This window comes from Peromyscus californicus, unplaced genomic scaffold, assembly GCF_007827085.1.
Source record: "Peromyscus californicus insignis strain IS unplaced genomic scaffold, ASM782708v3 Scaffold_17__1_contigs__length_78620276, whole genome shotgun sequence".
In the NCBI taxonomy this organism is placed as follows: domain Eukaryota; kingdom Metazoa; phylum Chordata; class Mammalia; order Rodentia; family Cricetidae; genus Peromyscus; species Peromyscus californicus.
The window spans coordinates 76923835-76944077 of record NW_026294469.1 but is presented as its reverse complement, the minus strand read 5'-3'; the positions used below and the strand labels follow the sequence as shown (position 1 = coordinate 76944077).

Sequence of the window (20243 nt, the reverse complement as noted above, 5' to 3'; positions counted from 1 at the left end):
TGGCCAGTTGGATGGGTTCTGGTTAGGTCTGAACAGGTTCTTGGGAAATGGCCCCAAGTCATGGTTTGCAGCAGCTTAAGAAGCATTTCCCATCAGGTCCAATCAGGGCAAGCATACATCTTGACATACCTCCAGCCTATATCCAATTTGGGCAAGCATATATCCTGACATATTTCCTGCCTGTGAACCAGGTCAAACAAACTTGTTTAGGGGAGTGAAAAACATGTGGCTTGTTATCTCCCATAAACAATAGCCTCCAGCATTTCAGGAACTATCTGTCCTTGAGCAAGAGGCTTGCAGATCAGAGACATTTTTGTTTCATGGATCTCTAAGGCATAATAATTAAAACTTAAAATGTAACTTTGGCTCTCATAGTTCCTCTTCCCAGATGACCCTGTTTTGCATCAAGTTGATAAGAAAATAACCAGCATACAGCACATAACTCTCTTTTTTTATTCATTCTGACAGTCCTTGATTAGGATAGGCATCTACCAACTTTTTCTGTAAAATACCAAGTATGTTAACTTTTGCATGCTATAGAACCTCTTAACTCCTTGTTTTGAGGAGGCAACCATAGACAGTCTGTGATGTAGAAGTGTGATAGTTGCTTGGTAAAACTAATTTACAGGCACAGAAATTTGAATTTTATATAATTTTTTGTGTCATAAACTATTGTTCTTTTGATTTTAGCCAGCTAGTAGTAATACCGTAACTATTTTTCCTCGATGAACATACAAAAAGAGTGATGAGCTCAGTTTGCCCACAGAGTACATTTTGAACCATAACGCCTTAAAAGTTTAGTCCATTTACATTTATTGATGTCACATTTACATCTGTCATTTTGCCAGCTTTTAAATTTACTTCATTGTATATTTCTTCCTATGATAGGGAACTCTTGTGTTAAATGCATCTTTTAAATGTTAACTTCAGATTCTCAGAGTACTTTGTGACTACATCGTAGACCCTTAGTTATTTCTTACCACAGTGTACTTCAAAATAATGTTAATTCTGGTAAAAATATAAACTTGCTCTTTCCTATGTCCTTCTCATCCTTTGTGCTGTTTTGCATACATTGTATCTGTGTGTATTGTTGCATCTGCATGAGTACAATTGATTTATATTTTCCTGTGTTCTTTAAAGCAGAGGAGTGAGAGAAATGAGAGGATTTAAATTAACCTTTACTTTTATCATTTCCAGTCATTGCCAAATGACACTTTCTCTGGAGCACTTTCCTCCTGGTGTGTTTGTAGTTCAGACCTGCTAGCACCCCAGCCTCTTTTTAACACATGGATGTTAATGTTCATGCTAATTCTTCCTGATTACCCACATTGCTTTGGCTGTAGAATTCTTGGTAGCAGAATATCCTTCAGCATTTGAATGTGCCATCCTAGTCCCTTCTGGCCTCCCTTGTCTCCTTTATATCTGTGCTTTCCTTTCTGATGAATCCTTCCTCTCTTGCTCTCAACCTTGCCATCTCCTGCATAGATTGCTTCCTCCAGCCTTCAGTAATGTTCCTGAGCATGTATCTTAGTACTACTTGACATATGAGCTCAGCTTCAGTTATTTCGTGGGGGAAAGAACTCACAAGCCTCCTTATTGCATCATGCTACAGGTACCCCCTAGGCATATTACTGTTTTTGCCTGTATTTCTGGATGAGGAAACATACCGTGGGGCATGCAGAACATTAGGAAATAAGTAGTCTTGTGAAATGACCCAGGAAGAATGGCTTATCTGTGTACTTGATCTCCCTGTGAATTGTCCTGCTTCATTCATGTCAGTATGTTGAAATAGGTGGTCACTTGTAAGTCATTCACCAGCTTTCAGTGCTTGCATGTTATCCAGAGGAGTCCTTGTGGACTTGGGAGACGTTATTAAACTGTCTGAGGCTTATTTGGTTTTTCTGTAACATAGGAATGACGGTGGCCTCTTTTAAGTAGAACTCTTGTGAAGGGGCAGGAAAGTAAATGTCCTTTTTGGTGCATTCTGACTTCCATAGCTGCAGTCATCAGCTCTATAGTCAGCCAATGAGAGGAGATGTATGAAATCAGATCCCTACTGCTAGTTTGAGTCACTGAATGGTGCAGCATCCTAAGTGCTTTTCTACTGTATGTGATTGCTGGAACCTGAAGTCCTGGAGAGTAGTGCTTTTGTCCTTCAGCCTGTGTTTTTAACTACTGCTTGTAGCTAAGTCTTCAGACTCTTCTGGGAGTACAATGTTTTGTCAATGTCTTGACAGTCATATGTCTTGGAATGATAAAGGAAGTGGTGGAGGCAAAGAAATGGGTATAAATGAAGGAAACCTCTGGAAATTGTATGAGTGATGGAAACTACTGCTTTGGATGAGTTTGGGTGTCAGGTTGTTAAATGTCAGGGATTTGGCTGGATGAGTTGTAAGTTCTAGGGAACAGACCCATCACAGTAGATTGAGTTGTGATTGAATTGGAAAGCAGTGCTAAAGTGAGTGTGGGATGTATAGAATGAGGTCAAACATGAAAAGGCTGTCTTCATTGTGACATTTAAAACTAGAAAGACTTGGACATGGCTAGGGAGGGTTTGAGGGGAGTACCTTTGGTAGAGCCTTGTCTTGTAATACACTGTTCAACTTTGGCAGATAAGGTGGCTTGGAGTGATTGTTACAGAAAGTCCTGAATAAGGAAAGTGGGCTTTCTGACCATATTTTCCTATTCTTCTAAGGTGTGACTATTGTTGTTCATGTATCACCTGAGGTATTTAATGTACCAGTTTAGATGTAAACACACACACAGAAATAGGACCATTTTTGCATTTTGTTTTATAGCTTTCTTTTTCTCAGTAATGTTTTTTGAACATCTTTCTTCACCTATATGATTTATTGAACTAGTCTATAGATATTTGATGTGTGTGTGTGTGTGTGTGTGTGTGTGTGTGTGTGTGTGTGTGTGTGTTGTTTCCTACAGTTTAGGTTAAAGCTGTGTTTTTTCTAAGATGAATTATGCATTATAAAGGTGTGTGTAGTGATTAAGTAGACTTTTGAGTCAACTGATCAGGTGTGTGATTTTAGGCAAGTATCTTGTGTTTGTGCCTCAGTTTCCCTATTTCTTTAATGGGACTATTACTACTTACTACTAGCTGCAAGCATTTGGCCTACTGGTATATGACATTGCTTTAAGGACATCTCATATATAGGCATATTTTAACTCCATAAGTTACATAAGTGGTAGATTTAGTTATATCTAAGATCATATCATTGCTAAGGAGAGCTGAGAGATGCATAAACTCAATTTAGTTCCACAGTGTCATAACTGCTTCATCAAATTTACAAAGCTCTAAGATGATAAGAACTGATGAAACAGTGTATTCAAAAGACTTAGTTTCTGTCACTCTGGCAATATGTAGCTTATATTTACCACTATAAACAACTGTAAGCAACAGTAGGTTTGTTTAAACCAAATGATGGAAGGACATTGTTGTCTTATAGCTTTCGCAAAGAACATATCCAAAAGACAAACATGTCTACTTGCTTAAAGCATGTATGAATTGTTTTTCAAGTAATCTTACAAAGCTTTTTGCAAATTCTATTTGATCAACAAGCTATGGTGTTGAGTTTGGGATATCCTTCCCAATATCATGCTGCTGATTTAACTCCCCCAATTCCTGGGTGAAGGTATTATCTTTATATAATTTATTTTTATTTTATGTTCATTGGTGTTTTGCCTGCATGAATGTCTGTGTGAGAGTATCAGAAGCCTTAGAACTAGAGTTACAGACAGGTGTGAGCTGCCATGTGGGGTCTTGGAATTGAACCCAGGTCCTCTGGAAGAGTATCCAGCGCTCTTTACCACTGAGCCATCTTTCCAAGTGTTCATTATTATCTTTTTGTTAAATACTAATTTTTTATTTTATGTATGTATGCGTGTGCCTGAATGTAGATGTGTGCACCACACATGTGCAAATGCCCTCAGAGGCCAGATGAGGGTCAGGTCCTCTAGAACTGTAGTTCCAGATGATTGTGAGCCATCTGATAAGGCTCTAACTAAATGCCAGGAATTAAATGCAGGTCCTCTACAAAAGTAGAAGAACTTTTCACTGGTGAGCCATCTCTCTGACCAGAAGATACTTTGCTTTTACTTTTTTTTTTTTTAACATTACATTTTACCTTTTAAAAGAATTTCATACATGAGTGTATTTACATAATTCCCATGCTTGCCTCTTCCTCCTTTTGATTTTAACGAGAACCACTGCACTCCTTTTGCAAATACATGACCTCTTCAGCTATTGTTGCACATGCATATGTGCACAAATATTGTAAACACCACCCGATGAGCCTTTAGTATTGCTTACGTGAATATGTGTTTAAGGCTGACAACTTGAGATTGGATTACCTTTCAAGGGACCCATCGTTGAAGAAGATTAATTCTCTATTAGCCATTAATTGCTTATAGCTCTTTCTCTAGAGGTGGGATTTTGTGAGATTTCCACCATCTACTTCAGGTTGTCATCTGGTGTCACTTTGCAGGTCTTGTTTAGGTGACTATATTAAGATTCCATGGCTGTGCTCTCTGTCATATCTAAAAACATCTAGTAGCCGATGTTCTGGACTTTTGGACTCTTAGAGTTTTTCTGTCCCCTCTTCTGCAGTGTTCCCCAAGCCTTAGGTATGGGTTGTGTTGTAGATGTATCAATTGGGAGTAGGCACTCCATGGCCAGTTGTTCTCTGCCTTGTGGCCAGCTATGGATTTCTGTGATGGTTTCTGCTGCAAAAAGAGGCTTCTCTGATGAGCTACACTTAACCTGTGAAAATAAGAAAATAGGTATTTAGAATACAGTTGGGTAATATACTGGTTTAGCAAAGTGGCAATAGTAGGTTCTCCTGGGTCTATGACCTCACCAGCCAAGAAGGGTAGTTGGCTAAGTTTTCAGTACCAGGTTTGAATTCTTTTCTGTTGAATAGACCTTAGTCAAATGGGATGACTATTGGTTACCCCCAAGATACAAATGCCACTATCGCACCCTTTTTGTATAGCTTGCTATGCTGGTCATTGTTGTGGTTTCTAGGCCTTACAACTGGGTGGGTCTATTAATTTCTTTTCTCCGTTTGGATAGTCCTCAGGGAGGGAGGCTTTCAAGTTAGTTCCAGTTTGAAAGGCAGTTTCCCATGCCTGGAAATAGAGTTTTTGTTAGCTAGTCTATTGCTGTGGGATGGTCTGTATGTCAAATGTGTTGCTGATTGGTCAATAAATAAAACACTGATTGGCCAGTAGTCAGGCAGGAGGAAGTATAGGCGGGACAAGGAGGAGAATAATTCTGGGAAGTGGAAGGCTGAATCAGAGACACTGCCAGCCACCGCCATGACAAACAGCATGTGAAGATGCCAGTAAGCCACGAGCCATGTGGCAAGGTATAGATTTATAGAAATGGGTTAATTTAAGATATAAGAACAGTTAGCAAGAAGCCTGGTATGGTCATACAGTTTGTAAGCAATATAAGTCTCTGTGTTTACTTGGTTGGGTCTGAGCGACTGTGGGACTGGCAGGTGAGAGAGATTTGTCCTGACTGTGGGCAAGGCAGGAAAACTCTAGCTACAGTCTATGGCTCTTAGAAATTTCTGTTTGAGTTTTCAAAATGAGGTATAATTCATCTACAATGAAATCATGTCTTTTAGTACACAGTTCATAGAGTTTGACAAATGGATCCACCCATTTAAGCCCCACTGTAATTAAGTCTTATCACCCCCAAATTCCTTGAATTTCTTAAATTTTTAATTTTGGGGAGAGTCAACCTCTCCAGTATCCCAGGCTGACATTAGACTCTTACTTAAAAGAACAATTGACAAGCATTATGGTCATTCAACTTAAGTTTCAGATTTTTTTTTTTCTCATGAATGGTTAGAATGAGCCTCTCATTTCCATGAAACCAGTAAACAGTATTATTGTTAATGGCCCATTTTAAAATTTCAAACAAAGATTAAAATTGTAAAAATCTGTGTCTCTCACCATTGCCTTAACTGCTTTTTCTACCTATGGACTTTTCTAGTGTAATCAGTGGTGATATTCACAAATATGATTTTTGTAAAAAGTGGAAACAAAAACAAACCCTTTTCTGGTGTTGTATTACTAAAGCATAATATTACATAATCATGTATGAGCAATGATTCAAATGCAAGATACAATTAATTTGTATGAAACAGAGTAAAAGTAAACATCTTGATGCAGTTTCAGATTTCCAGTACAATTTAACTTTTAAGAAATTATCATTTGGGGCTAGAGAGATTGCTCAGTGGATAAAGTACTTGCTACACAAATATGAATACCAGTGTAGCTAGAGTTTTCTCCAGTCCCGCCTGGGCCTCCAGCCACTCAGACTCAAATAAACACACAGACGCTTATATTAATTAAAACTGTTTGGCCTAGTGGCTCAGGCTTCTTGCTAGCTAGATCTTACATCTTAAATTAACCCATTTCTATAAATCTATACTTTACCATGTGACTCGTGGCTTACCGGTAGCTTTACATCTTATTTCTCATGGCAGCGGCGGCTGGCAGCAACTCCTGACTCAGCCTTCCACTTCCCAGAATTCTCCTCTCTGCTTGTCCGGCCTATACTATACTTCCTGCCTGGCTACTGGCCAATCAGCGTTTCATTTACCAACCAAATCAGAGCAACACATTCACAGCATATAGAGCGATATCCACAGCATACCAGAGTTTGGATCCTAGAACTCATGTAGAAAGATGGATGTTGCAGCCCACCTCCTGTAACCTGAGTGCTAGGGGACTAAAGATAGGCTGATTCCCAAAGCTCATTAGAATAATGAGCTCTAGGTTCATCCAGAAACCCTGTCTCAAAAATAGGAAACAGTAGTAGAGGAAAACATTGCAACATCACATCCACATGTACGCATATCTATGAATGTGCGAACAGACACATGTACAGAAACACAAAACAACCACTCGTTGAATTTATATACTATCAAATTAAAATATGCACAGGTATATAAAAGGTATTAAGCAAAATACCTTTTCTTCCCATGGTCTCTGTTTATTAGATTTTTTTTTCTTACCCTTGGAATAAAGAGCATATTGAAAGATGAAATGCAGAGGCAGATGTAAGCTCAGCTGCGTTCTCTGTCAGCACAAGATTTTTAGTAATGTGAAATGGTGCTACTCTCCTCTGTTACTGTTTTTATTGTTTGGAAAATACAGTTCTTTCTCAGGAATTTGATTTATGTTAATGCATAATGAGTATATTAGTGCTTTTAAATAAACAGATAAGTATTTTTAAACTCAGTTTTAGTTTCTAATAGGACAACTTTCAACAGACACAAAATCCATAATTAAAACATTTTGTGATTCCCAAACAGCGTTTTTCAAGGTCTTCTAAGAAACTAAAAACACAGAAGGTGGAAAGTTTGAGGAGCACTGACCTAAGACTACACCTGTAGGCAGGGTGTGTGGCACAGGGGAAGAACTCGCCATTCCCAGGAGCAAATGATTTCGCTTCATTGGACAGGTTTTAATTTCTCTGAGACTGAGGTTCCTTTTTGTAAAATGAGGGTAACAGAGCTACTTTGTTAACTTTAAATCATTGTTTGACATGTCTCTAGTTTTTATAGTAGATGTTAAAATGAATGATACACAAGGATACCTGGAACCATCCCTTTAAAAAGAGGTGGTAGCGCCCAGAGTGAGGGCGCTCCCCCACCTGTAATCTCAGCACTTGGGCTCATTGAGTTCAGGGTTTTTGTTGGGCTACATAGTAAGTTTTACGCCAGCTGGTCTACCCAAGACCTTGTCTTAAAAAAAAAAAAAGTTGTAAAAATGCAGTTAGATGTTATTTTCTGTCTATAGAGTATTTTTTTTTATTTAAACAGTTTTTAATGTTTAGTGTATGTGTGCTTGCATATACCATTGTTGTTTGTGTATAGGTCAGAGGACATCAGGCTTAATGGCAAGTACCTTTACCTGCTGGGCCACCTCACTGGCCCTGTAGAGTTTTTTGTTTGTTTGTTTTGTTGTTTTTTTATGCCTAAATCCTTTTCCCTTGAAGTATCATACAAATTTTCAAGTGTATGCTTAAACTTAAAACTTTGAATTAGAAAAGTGTCAAGATTGATTCAGAACACTTACTTGGGCACAAGACAGATGGTAATCCTATAAAAAGATGGCATATATTTTTGGAAGTGCAAACAGGAAAATAGATACTCTTTAAAAAATTCTAGAGTAGTCTTTGCCTAGAAGATGTAGGAAAGAGATTAAAAAACATATGGCTTAATTGAGCTACTTTCTAATATCTAGGATTGGATCATGTTCCCTTAATATTAGAATCGGTTGCATATGCATTAGTAGCATTTTTCAAGTAGATACCTGCCAAGTGCTTTTCTCATCTGTGGTGCAGCTATGTGATAATGGCAAACAGGACTCTTGGAACCCCAGGTTTAGTGACTTCATTTACCATCTCAGAATCAGCTACCAAGTCTATCTGGGAGTTAACCTCTGCTTGGGGACAAGACCAGGTACTTAGTGAGTTCACTCAGGGTACAGCTTAATGTTTAAAGTAACTTGTGCTCCAAATATTTATAAGTATTCTATTTTTACAGTATTGTAGCATGAATCTTAAAAGTTCTTATTAATAAAATCCAACCTGAGGCCAGTTATTGGGGTGAATGCTGGAAGATCAGAGAAGCAGAACAAGCCACAGCTTTCTCACCTTGCCAATTCCTCAGCTGATCCTGTTTCCTCAGACTGGAAGCCTCTGAGTCCTCATCCAGAATGAATCTCAGCTGAACTGCTTCTTGAAATCCTGAAAGCTTAACCAGGCTAGTTCCTGTTTTTCATGCCTTATATACCTTTCTGCTTTCTGCCCTCATTTCCTGGTATTAAAGGCGTGAGTCACCATGCCTGGCTATTTCCAGTGTGGCTTTAAACTCACAAAGATCCGGATAGATCTCTGCCTCCCAAGTGATAGGATTAAAGGTGTGTGTGCCACTATTTTCTGGCCTCTGTATCTAGTGGCTGTTCTGTTCTCTGACCCCAGATAAGTTTATTAGAGTGCACAATATTTTGGGGAACACAATACCACCACACAGTATCTTTCAAAAACAGTATATGACAGTGAGACTTAAAACTGCTGCTGCTTTTTGTGGAGATGATAGAGCTGTTCCTCTTGATAGGTTGTCTGGTCTGAGTGGTTTCATTGAGCATGATTTCATGCAGATTCTGTCTATACAACAACCAGCTGCTGTCTGTAGTTAAAACAACACTTGTCAGATTCTTTTCTTCCCTCAACTCCCACCTGTGTTAGCAGTGTGTTTCAGATGAATTTGTACTATAATTTACCATTCATGTATCTGTCCCTTCTCCTGACTTAAGACCGTATAACTAGCATTCATATTATTGCACTGTGTTGTGTGTGTAGTAGTGGCCAGTCAATCAGAGTGAGTTAGAGCTGTGGTCTCCTGATAATCAATTGCGTTGCACTAAGTAGTTGGAAAGGTGTTACGTTTCTTCTTCTTCTAGTCAGGCAGTGCCCCTGTGATGGCCAAGAGCTATGGCCTTCAGGAGTATGAGGGGCCATAGAAAAGGCTGGTCTCACAGTACGTGTGTGTGCTTGAAGTGAGGACTTGTTCTTCCAAGGCATTCACAGTGCCTCACTGTGCTTTGCTCCTTCACCCTGGTGCACGGGCAGTGCTGAGTTTGCTCCTTCAGACCTGGTGCAGAAGATGAGCCTGGTCAGATAGAAAAGACCTAGTCCTGACCTGTATAAAAAACACAAACGCCTTTAATCCCAGCACTCGGGAGGCAGAGGCAGGCGGATCTCTGTGAGTTCGAGGCCAGCCTGGGCTACCAAGTGAGTTCCAGGAAAAGGCGCAAAGCTACACAGAGAAACCCTGTCTCGAAAAACCAAAAAAAAAAAAAAAAAAACACAAACAAAATATAAGGAGTAAATGAAGGACCCAGTATTTGCCCAATGCCCCGTATATAGCAGGCAGTTATCCTAAACTTCAGGGTGAAATTCCTAAGAATAGATTTGGACTCTTTTGTTTTGAAGCTTAAAAAAAATTCTGTTTTATTTGAAAACTAAAATGTTTAATTTTTTTTTTTTTCTTTTTCAGAAAATAGCTCCAGAGGTTAAATGAAGCTGGGCAGAGTTCATCCATGAAGCATCACAGCCCCTCCCGATGTTTGGGGATAGTTGCTCCAGAGAGAAATTGACCCGTTTGGATTAGGTAACTAGTCACAATGAAGAAAATTAGTTTGAAAACTTTCCGGAAATCTTTCAACCTGAGTAAAAGCAAAGACGAAACCGAGTTCATGGTGGTTCAGCCCCAGTCCCTCGCTGGCGACTTCGTGAAAGATGACTCCTTATTTGGGAGCTGCTATGGCAAGGACATTGCCAGCTGCGACATTGGCAGTGAGGAGGAGAAAGGGAAGAACAGGTCCAAAAGCGAAAGCCTGATGGGCACCTTGAAGAGGCGATTGTCCGCCAAGCAGAAGGGCAAGGGCAAGGGCGGGACTGCACCTACAGACGAGGACACCTTCTCCTCGGCTTCAGCGCCCGGGGGCCTCAAGGACGTGCGTGCCCCACGGCCCATCCGTTCTACATCACTGCGCAGCCACCACTACAGCCCCACACCCTGGCCGCTGAGGCCCACCAGCTCGGAGGAGACATGCATCAAGATGGAGATGCGGGTGAAGGCCCTGGTGCATGCTGCCAGCCCAGGCCCTGTCAATGGTGTGCGCAAGGAGCTGCGGGAGCTGCAACCCAAGGAGTTGCGGGACCTGCAGCCCAGAGAGCTAAGGGACCTGCAGCCAGAGCCACGCCCTGAGTCCCGCTGCAGCCCTGGTTCGCCCAGGGACCTGCGCCTCCATCTGGAGGAACACGTGCCTGTAGTTATCGGACTCATGTCTCAGGACTACCTTCAGTACACCGTGCCTTTAGAAGACGGGATGTGCCCTCTGGAAGGGCCGCGCAACTGCTGCCTGGACACGTCCTCGCCCATGGAGGTGTCGGCCGTGCTGCCAGGGGCCAGCGCCTTCTCTGAAGACGACAGTCAGGTGGACCAGGACCTGGTTGTAGCCCCGGAGATCCTTGTGGATTCTTCGGTGAACAACTTGTTGATTGGCACCACAGGAGTCATGTTGCAGAACCCTAGAGCAGGTCATGACGATGCCCCTCCCCTCTCACCATTGCTACCTCCAATGCAGAATAACCCAATCCAAAGGAACTTCAGCGGCCTCTCAGGCCCGGACATGCACATGGCCGAAAGCGTGCGCTGTCATTTGAATTTCGATCCCAACTCTGCACCTGGGGTTTCAAGAGTTTATGACTCGGTGCAGAGCAGTGGGCCCATGGTTGTGACAAGTCTTACGGAGGAGCTGAAGAAGCTTGCAAAACAGGGGTGGTATTGGGGTCCTATCACACGCTGGGAGGCAGAGGGGAAGCTGGCAAACGTGCCTGATGGTTCTTTTCTTGTTCGGGATAGTTCCGATGACCGCTACCTTTTAAGCCTGAGCTTTCGTTCCCATGGTAAAACACTTCACACTAGAATTGAGCACTCAAATGGTAGGTTCAGCTTTTACGAACAGCCAGACGTAGAAGGGCATACATCTATAGTTGACTTAATTGAGCATTCAATCAGGGACTCTGAAAACGGAGCATTTTGTTATTCACGGTCACGGTTGCCAGGATCTGCGACTTACCCGGTCAGACTGACTAACCCAGTGTCCCGGTTCATGCAGGTGCGCTCTCTGCAGTACCTGTGCCGCTTCGTCATACGTCAGTACACCAGAATAGACCTGATTCAGAAACTGCCTCTGCCAAACAAGATGAAGGATTATTTGCAGGAGAAGCACTACTGAGAGATTAGGAGCCCTGCTTCTTGCACTTTGGGGTTCAGAAACAAGACTGGAGTACAGTTTACAGACTTACATCGCCATTGAAGTCTTTGCTGCCATAACTATTTTAGTTTTTATGTCTGAAAGGGTCATCAATTTGTTCAGGGTTGGGGAAGTGTCTGCAAGGTGTCTTGAGTTTATTTTGATTCTTTGGAAAGGGTTGTCTTGAGTCTTGAGGATCTAGAAGTGTGAGTTATCTTTCTTTAATGTAATAATCACAATGTGAATGACCAGATTCTCCCTAATGCCCCCCCCAGTCCTTTGCTGCTATCCACTGTGATTCTTATGCATTAAAGCACATTTCATGTGTGTTCAACCCTAAGTAAAGTTGAATGAAACGTACAGAATAAAAATTGCTATGACGTTAAATGGCCCAGTTGAATAAATGTGTGGGATAAAACATATTTACATGTACACTGAAAAATGATTTTTTTAAGTCTCACACTTTAAAAAAGATTTATTCAGAATTTTGAATTGACACAGTCTTGGTTAATGGAATGTAAATCTGCAACATATCTTGTACAACACTTTTCTAAATTATTTTCTAAGGATGTGATAGTTGTTTTGAATTTTTCTGTTGCCTTTGTTTTCATCTTGTGGTTTGTCTCTTTTGATAAATGGCCTTACATTAAAAATTGTAAACAAATATATACCCAATTTAGAAATTGTTGCCTTTTCTGTCATTAAACTCGGGTACAAATTGGCATAACTTAAAGCCCTGTAAAGCCCAAACCATTGTTACAAAAGTGAGATAACCCTGGTATCTTGTGAGCAGTGTGTATGAGTGTGTGTATGAGAGAGGTTCTTTCAGTTAAATGTTTGATCTGTGATTTCTTTAGTCAATACTTTTCTCCATAAACTTGACAAAACAAGTTTCATAAATGAGTTGTATTTTCTTACATTAAAGTTTATATAAAGTTGTAAATTGATTTGAATAGAAAAGTTATTTTGAATTTGACTTATCTTTCTTCTATGTAGTCATTAGAGTGTGCTGGGGTTTGACCATTCTGTCCCCAAAATAACCCTGACTGACATCGATTAAATAATTGGAAATTGTGTTGCATTGTGTGAGAAAAACTGTAAAACCATATCAGATATGCAAAAATAGTTTCCTGCTGTGACTGCCCTTTGAAGATTATGCTAATTCTTAAGTAACTTGGCATCTCTTTTTTTTTTTTATCATTGTGTTGGAGAATGATGTGCCAGGTTTTAAAGCTTATTTTGGAATATAGACTGTTAAGTTCAGAGTTCTGCAATGGTGTTACTAAAACTTTTAAGTGATAGTATTTGAAGATTGCCCCATTCAGAAAGTATTTCCAGCTACACATGCTTTAAAAAAAAAAAAAAATCACAAGGGGAAAGGTCTTAAGGTCAAACTTTCTGGCTTTGTCATCCAAACATATATGTATCTTTAAATTTTTCTCTATTTTTCTAGGGTTAGAATTGAGATATTACAAGAAAAGGCACAATGCCATTGTGTTACAGTGTTAATGGCATCTTGACTTCTAAGGAGCAAGGTACTTACTTTTGATGGAATGTTGGTTGGACCTTGTTACAAAGATTTTCATTTTCTGATGTCTTTCATCTAATATGATGGAATATGGAGTATATTGTAATAATACATGCATTCATTATAAGCTGTTGGAGTAAGAACTATTGCAGAGTTGTAGGCTTGTTATCAAATTAATGCAAGACACTTAACTATTTTTTTGGAAAACTATTTATTTTTAAACAACTGAAAATATATCTAGGGTGAAAGTCTCTGCATCTACGTTAGATGGCAGGTGTCACATAGTCACCGTATTGATGGTGAATGTCAAGATGGCTTCATATCTCAGAAACATGCACATGTTCTCAAGATCATGGCTCACTAAAGTCTCTGGACTGTCCCCAACATGTCTCACATGAACATAGCTTGTTTCCTACTCTTTCTCATGGTGCCCTGTGTTTTGGATCTACCCATTAAATGTCAAGAGTATTCTGATTTTCATCTAAATCTTTCTAATAATAAATTTTGTGTTATTTTTAGGGCAATCTTTATTATAAAAAACAACTTTTGATACTTAATATTAAAAAAACAACTTTTCATACTTAATATGACCTGTCCTAATTCAATTTGAAATCATCAGGTTCTGATAGTTTATGAATAAAAATCAGCATTTATTGAGAAATCAGATTCACAGAAAGGTGTATTATCAGTATTTTTGTTTTTTTGTAGCCAAGACATCCATTTGACAGAAATAAGAAACAGTGGGAAATAATGGCTTTGTAGGATGCTGTCTGTTAAAAATGGAAAGAGAAAGATTGTCCTTGTCTTGTATCTTGGCTTAAATAGAAGTTGGTTAACTTTCTGGGTTTCTTTGAACTTAGATGATACAAATACAACCTGTAAGCTGTTCTTAAATCTGCACATTTAAAATTCCTAGGTTAAGGCAAGAAAATAGCAAGCAGGAAAGCTGCGTCCATTTGTAACAAGTGATTCAGTTTTTTTACTCAAATATTTCACCACTAAACTTGCTGAAGGCTGGAAGTTACTTTGGGGCTTCCTAAGACACTTAACACATTTTTATAAATATGAGAACTACAGAAAGTACTTGAAAACTACCTTGTTTTCTCTAAGGAAGACTGTTTTCTTTCTACATGGTGCAATAATCTGAAAATTTAGGTCACATATCATAGTAAATAACCATGGAACTAAAAAATAATTTTAAGGAAACCAGCTACAGAGGGCAACCGTCTCGCTGTTGAATAAAATCATGTGCCATAAAGGCTAACTCATTGGCATTAAGGAGATAAAACAAAGTATATGTCATAGTTTCTGAGCCAGTATTACTGAAATAGGACAGCAGTTACTGAAATCTTACCGGTTTATGCAGTTTCTTTCCTAGTGCTAAGTATCTCTAACTGCTTTCAGGAATGCCAACTTTAATTACTGTACATTTCACTTTATATATGAAAGAAACTTTTATGAATGATTCAAAATAATATGTTTTGATTTAAATCTGAATTTCTTTCATTGAATGTGAAGGGTTAATTGGAAAATGAAATGACATTACCAGCAATAGACAGTTTTGTTGAATATTCTTTAATGAAGAACAGTTGCCACTTCCACAAATAACTTTAAAATTATAAAGGTATTGGTACGTTAATAATAAAATTTGATTTCTTTTAATACTTTTTTAATCCTGTAAAGTTTTTATAACATCCTTTTTATTGATCAGTCATAATATAACAAGGCAAATATGTACTTTTTTTGAAAAGCGACCCAAATTCTCCAACCAGAGAGGATGAGGAGGTCTTAGAATTTCATAACAGTATGTATTCATGTTGGGGTAAAGAAGTCTCATAGTTGGTGTGCTATGAAATTAATACCTGCAATCCAGATTGCTGTAGTTTACACTTTGTATGTTTCAAATCAGGTGTGTACTGTTTGTACTGAGAACACCACAGAATGAACTATCCAAAGTCCATTGATTTAATAAGTGTTTTGGTTTGTAAGCGAAGTATAGTAATTTCTTGCACATTTTTTGGAAATCAATTGTATAAAAAATTATGTATCTGCTTCTAGATACAGTGTGTAAATAAAAGTTTCATTCACAACATCTGCTGTCATCTGTCCAGGTGCAGGGCCTGACTTAATTAGTATATGATTAGCTAGAGTTTTGACATGTTCCATGAAATGGGCAGATACTGAAGAGTGGGAAAAAATAACATTTTAGTAAAAAGGGAACTGTGAAGTGTCATTCAAGATGACCAACCTAGGGGTCAATTGATGGTGCTGATAAACTGCAGTGGTTAATATAATGGTGGCTGGAGTGCATTGAGAAACTTGCTAAAAGACTAAATTAAAACTAGCAAAGGTAACAAAACCTTACAAAAAGCAAGTTAGGCTAAGTGATAAAATGTTTGGATTGGGACATTAAAAAGCATCTCATTATTTAATCGTATTTTACCAGAAAAAAATATGTTTTCCAATAACCACTGAATTTTATTGTCTGCTTTGTAAAAAAAATTGTGTGTGTGTGTGTATTCACAAGTTGAAACACAAGATGGTATTGGATGTCCTCTGTCACTCGCTGCCTATTACTTCTGAAAGCAGGGTCTTTCTCTAAACTTGGAACTCAAATTTTCTTGGGTAGACCAGAAGCCAGCAAGCCTTAGGGATGCTGTCTGTCCCCCTCAGGACTGGGGTTACAGTCGTGTGTGGGCCACCCAGCTTGTTAAATGAGTGCTGGGATCCAAACTATTCCTCATTATGCAGCAACAACCCTTAACCACTCTCTAGCCCTAGTTGTCTGCTTTTAAAGTTCCTGTCTTATTTTTCTCTAATGATAAAATACCCTGGCCAAAGCAGTCTGAGGGAGGAAAGGTATTTTTGGCTCACAGTTCAAGGTATATAGCCCATGTTAGGGAAGTTGAAACAGCAGGTGCCCAAAGCAGCTGGTCGTAGTAAATCCTCACCTTAAAGATCCATAAATGTTGCTGTTGTTCAGTTTCACTTCTCCACGTAGTCTAGAAGCCCATCCAGGGAATGGTGATGCCTGTGTGAGTGGGCCTAAGTCGTAAGACAATTCCTGGTGATTCTAAATTGCTTGACAGCACTCGCACAGTACCGAAGCATCTTGAGTTAAATATTGCTTGAAAGAGTTCCCCCAACATTATCTTAAAGTAAACCCTTTAAGAATGTCATAGCTAATTGAAAGATGAATTTTAATTTTGCTTGTTCAGAAATACTTTTGCTGTTTTTTTTTTTTTTTTTTTTTTTTTTTTGGTTTTTCGAGACAGGGTTTCTCTGTGTAGCTTTGCGCCTTTCCTGGTACTCGCTTTGGAGACCAGGCTGGCCTTGAACTCACAGAGATCCACCTGGCTCTGCCTCCCGAGTGCTGGGATTAAAGGCGTGTGCCACCACTGCCCGGCCAGAAATACTTTTAAAAATTTGGTGTTAGTAGAACTCAAATAATAGAGAGCTTTATTCAGAGTTTCCAGAGCCTATTCAGTTGATAACATTGATATGATGGAACTAATGAAAACCTTGATTATGAGCCTAAATGGACAGGCCTCAGCCATTGTATGATAGAGTAGACTAAGAACCTATCAACATGTGCAGATGGACAGATTTTTAAAAAGTGACCCAGATGCTGATTTTCTTGACTGTAGTATGTAAATAGTGCACAAAGACACCACTTAGCACTGTCCTGTGTCTTAGTTTCTTTTCCTTTTGTGATAAAATACTCCGAAAAATGCAATTCAAGGGAGAAAGGATGTATTCTGGTTTGTGTTTCAAAGGTACAATCATGGTGTCACAACAGCAGGAATTTGAAGCAACTGATCACATGAATCCACAGGAAGCAGAAAGCGGTGAATGCTTATGCTCGGCTCATTTTCTCTTTTTTTTTTACACACTCTAGATCTCAGGCCCAGGGAATGATACTACCTGCTTTTAGAGTGGGCCTTCCCACCTCAGTTTAAGATAATCCCGTAGATCTCTACATGAGCAATCTGGACATGAGGTGGGATAATGAAGGGCAAGGGTTGGGGAAAAGAGAGCTTAGGGGAGCAGAAGATCCCAGCTGGATCAAGAACAGAGAGGGAGAACAAGGAAAGAGATAACATGATAAATGAAGACCCCATGGGAATAGGAAGAAGCAAAGTGCTAGAGAGGTCCCCAGAAATCCACAAAGATATCTCCCCAATAGATTACTGGCAATGGTTGAGAGAAAGCCCGAACTGACCTATTCTGGTGATCAGATGGCCAAACACCCTAACTGTCATGATAGAACTCTCATCCAATGACTGATGGAAGCAGATGCAGAGATCCACGGCCAGCCCCCAGGTGGAGCTCCAGGAGTCCAATCGGCGAGAGAGAGGAGGGATTATATGAGCAAGAGATATTGAGACCATGATTGGAAAAAGCACAGGGACAAATAGCCAAACTAGTGGAAACACATGAACTATGAACCAATAGCTGAGGATCCCCCATGGAACTGGATCAGGACCTCTGGATAAGTGAGACAGGTGATTAGCTTGAACTATTTAGGAGGCCCCCAGGCAGTGGAACCAGGACTTGTCCTTAGTGCATGAGCTGACTTTTTGGAACCTAGGGCCTATGCAGGGACACTTTGCTCAGCCTGGGTGAAGGGAGGAGGGGACTGGACCTTCCTCAACTGAATCTACCAGGCTGAGCTGAATCCCCAGGGGAGTCCTTGCCTTGGAGATGGGAATGGGGGGTGGATTGGGGGAAGAGGGAGGACGGGAATCCGTGTGTGATATGTAAAGTTAAATCAATTATAAAATTAAAAACAGCAACAACAACAACAAAAAGATATGTAAAGTTAAATCAATTATAAAATTAAAAACAGCAACAACAACAACAAAAAGATAATCCTGTATAGGCAAGCTCAGAGCTAGATAATCCATGGAGGCCTGTTTCCTGGTTTTGTCCTGTTGATACTTAACACTAATTGTCATACCTTCTTTTCCCAGTTATTATCTTACTTGATAATAACACATCACTGTGAAGTCAGAATGATTCTCTAAAATCCTCTATGGCATGGCTTAAGTCATTTCAAATCCCAAGATTTAATAAAATCTAAATAACAAGTAGCTTCAGGGTTTAGCTTAGCCAAGAATAGTTGTTCCATTTACTGCCCTGCAGGGCAGACGTCAAAGGCAAGACTGAACTTCTTTTATTGGCCCAAAGACCATCATCCCAAGAGGATGTACAGATCTGTAGCCTGCTTCTTGACTGTCTTATCTAGGGTGTGTTTAGGAACATGGTGAAACTTATTACCAACCCAGCTTTTGGTTCTAGAGCTCTCCCTAATGTAGTTGCAGGACTGTTTCTGAGAAAATGGATGGCTCTTGTCAGGAGAGCACATACAGCAAAATTTTGAAGACCCCAATGTGTCCTTCCTGACCTCATGGGCAGTGTTCATGACAATCCAGAGCATTTCAGACTGTCTATGAGTAAAGCCGGACTCAGGCCTGCAGGCCCAAGGATCTGAGATGCAGTCCAGGTAGTATTCAATAGTGAGAGCATATTTGGAATGATATCTTCAGAGTTGAACTTCTTACAGTTATTTTGAGCACTTGAAATTTTTGTGTTTTATGTGAATTACTTATTTTTTTTTACATTTTAAATTTAAGAAAATTGCATCATTTCCTCTTTTCCCTTTTCTCCCTCCAGCCCCTTCCAACTCCTTCCATGTTCTCCCCTTCACTCTCATATTGATAGCATCCTCCAAGATTGTTAGACACATGTGCACCCAGGCACATGAACACACACACACACACACACACACACACACACACACACACACACACAAATATATAAACACAACCTGCTTTTATCCTCCATCCTATTGCTAGAGTCATTCATTCTACCCCGTAGAAGAAGAGGGGGACTTGCTGAGAGACCAGATGGTGTCCCTAAAGGTCTTACAGTCTTTGTGAGGAGGGCAAGAGGAGAGAACCATGCCCTGACGATGAAGGATCTGGTGCTACAATAGCAGCTAACTCAGTGGAAACATCAGTCTGGCCTTGGAATGCTAAATTTACTCTTATGCTTAAGAGCCAATTTCTTTTACTCCCACCTTCAAATTCTTAACTCCTTGCCCCTGCCCCAGGCCCAGATGTTTTCTTTCTTTTCTGAGGCTTTTAACTTCTGAATAAAAATAGTTAACCTTTATTTCTGTTGAATTTGTCTTCACAGAGCCTGATAGTTTGGCCTCCAGTGATGTTTTTTCTTTTCTTTAAAATCTCTGCCCTGGGTCTGGAGAGATGGCCCAGGCTTCCCTTTAAAAAGGTTCACTGCTCATTAGATACTATGAGTTTTGTTCATGGCACATATGTGGGCAGCTCACGGCTATCTTTAACCAAAGCAACAAGGGACCTCTCTTCTCTGTAAGACTTCACTACCACATGAGGATTTTTTCCTGGGTCATCTGTGCCTTTGAAGTGGCAGTTTGGTGTGTGAATAGGGTGTTCTGTACTTAGGTAATTCAGTTTTTTTCAGGAAGATCAGTCATGAACCCATGTTAGCATGGCTTTAGCTAGACATGGGACTCATACCTAAAATCTGATCACTCGGAAGTTAGAGGCAGGAAGATCAGGAGTCCAAGATCATCCTCTGCTTACATGCATGTTCAAGATTAGTCTAGGCTACATAGAACTGTTTCAAACAAAAGGAACCACTGGCTTTGAGGAGAAAAGGGAGCTGTTTGCTAGGATGGATCACGGGAGAAGTCAAATCAGGGGCTTCGGAAGTGCCGAGGCCTGTCCCTGGCAAGGAGCCAGTAGTGTCTCTAAGTACAGATAAGTTTGTATGTGTATGTACGTGTGCTCCTGAGTTCAGGTGTTTGAGTATGTAT

General features: G+C 39.9%; 1 protein-coding gene across 3 annotated transcripts in view; it reads left to right on the top strand.

The window, feature by feature from the left end:
* Socs6 (suppressor of cytokine signaling 6) overlaps window positions 1–15476 on the top strand; it is a 31329-nt gene extending 15853 nt beyond the window's left edge. For all 3 annotated transcript variants that reach the window (XM_052742732.1, XM_052742731.1, XM_052742733.1), the window contains one exon: window positions 10092–15476. In XM_052742732.1, the coding sequence (XP_052598692.1) occupies window positions 10219–11838 (1620 nt within the window). In that variant the 5' untranslated portion in view covers window positions 10092–10218 and the 3' untranslated portion in view covers window positions 11839–15476. The remainder of the gene's footprint in view (window positions 1–10091) is intronic.
* Window positions 15477–20243: the final 4767 nt, after the last annotated feature.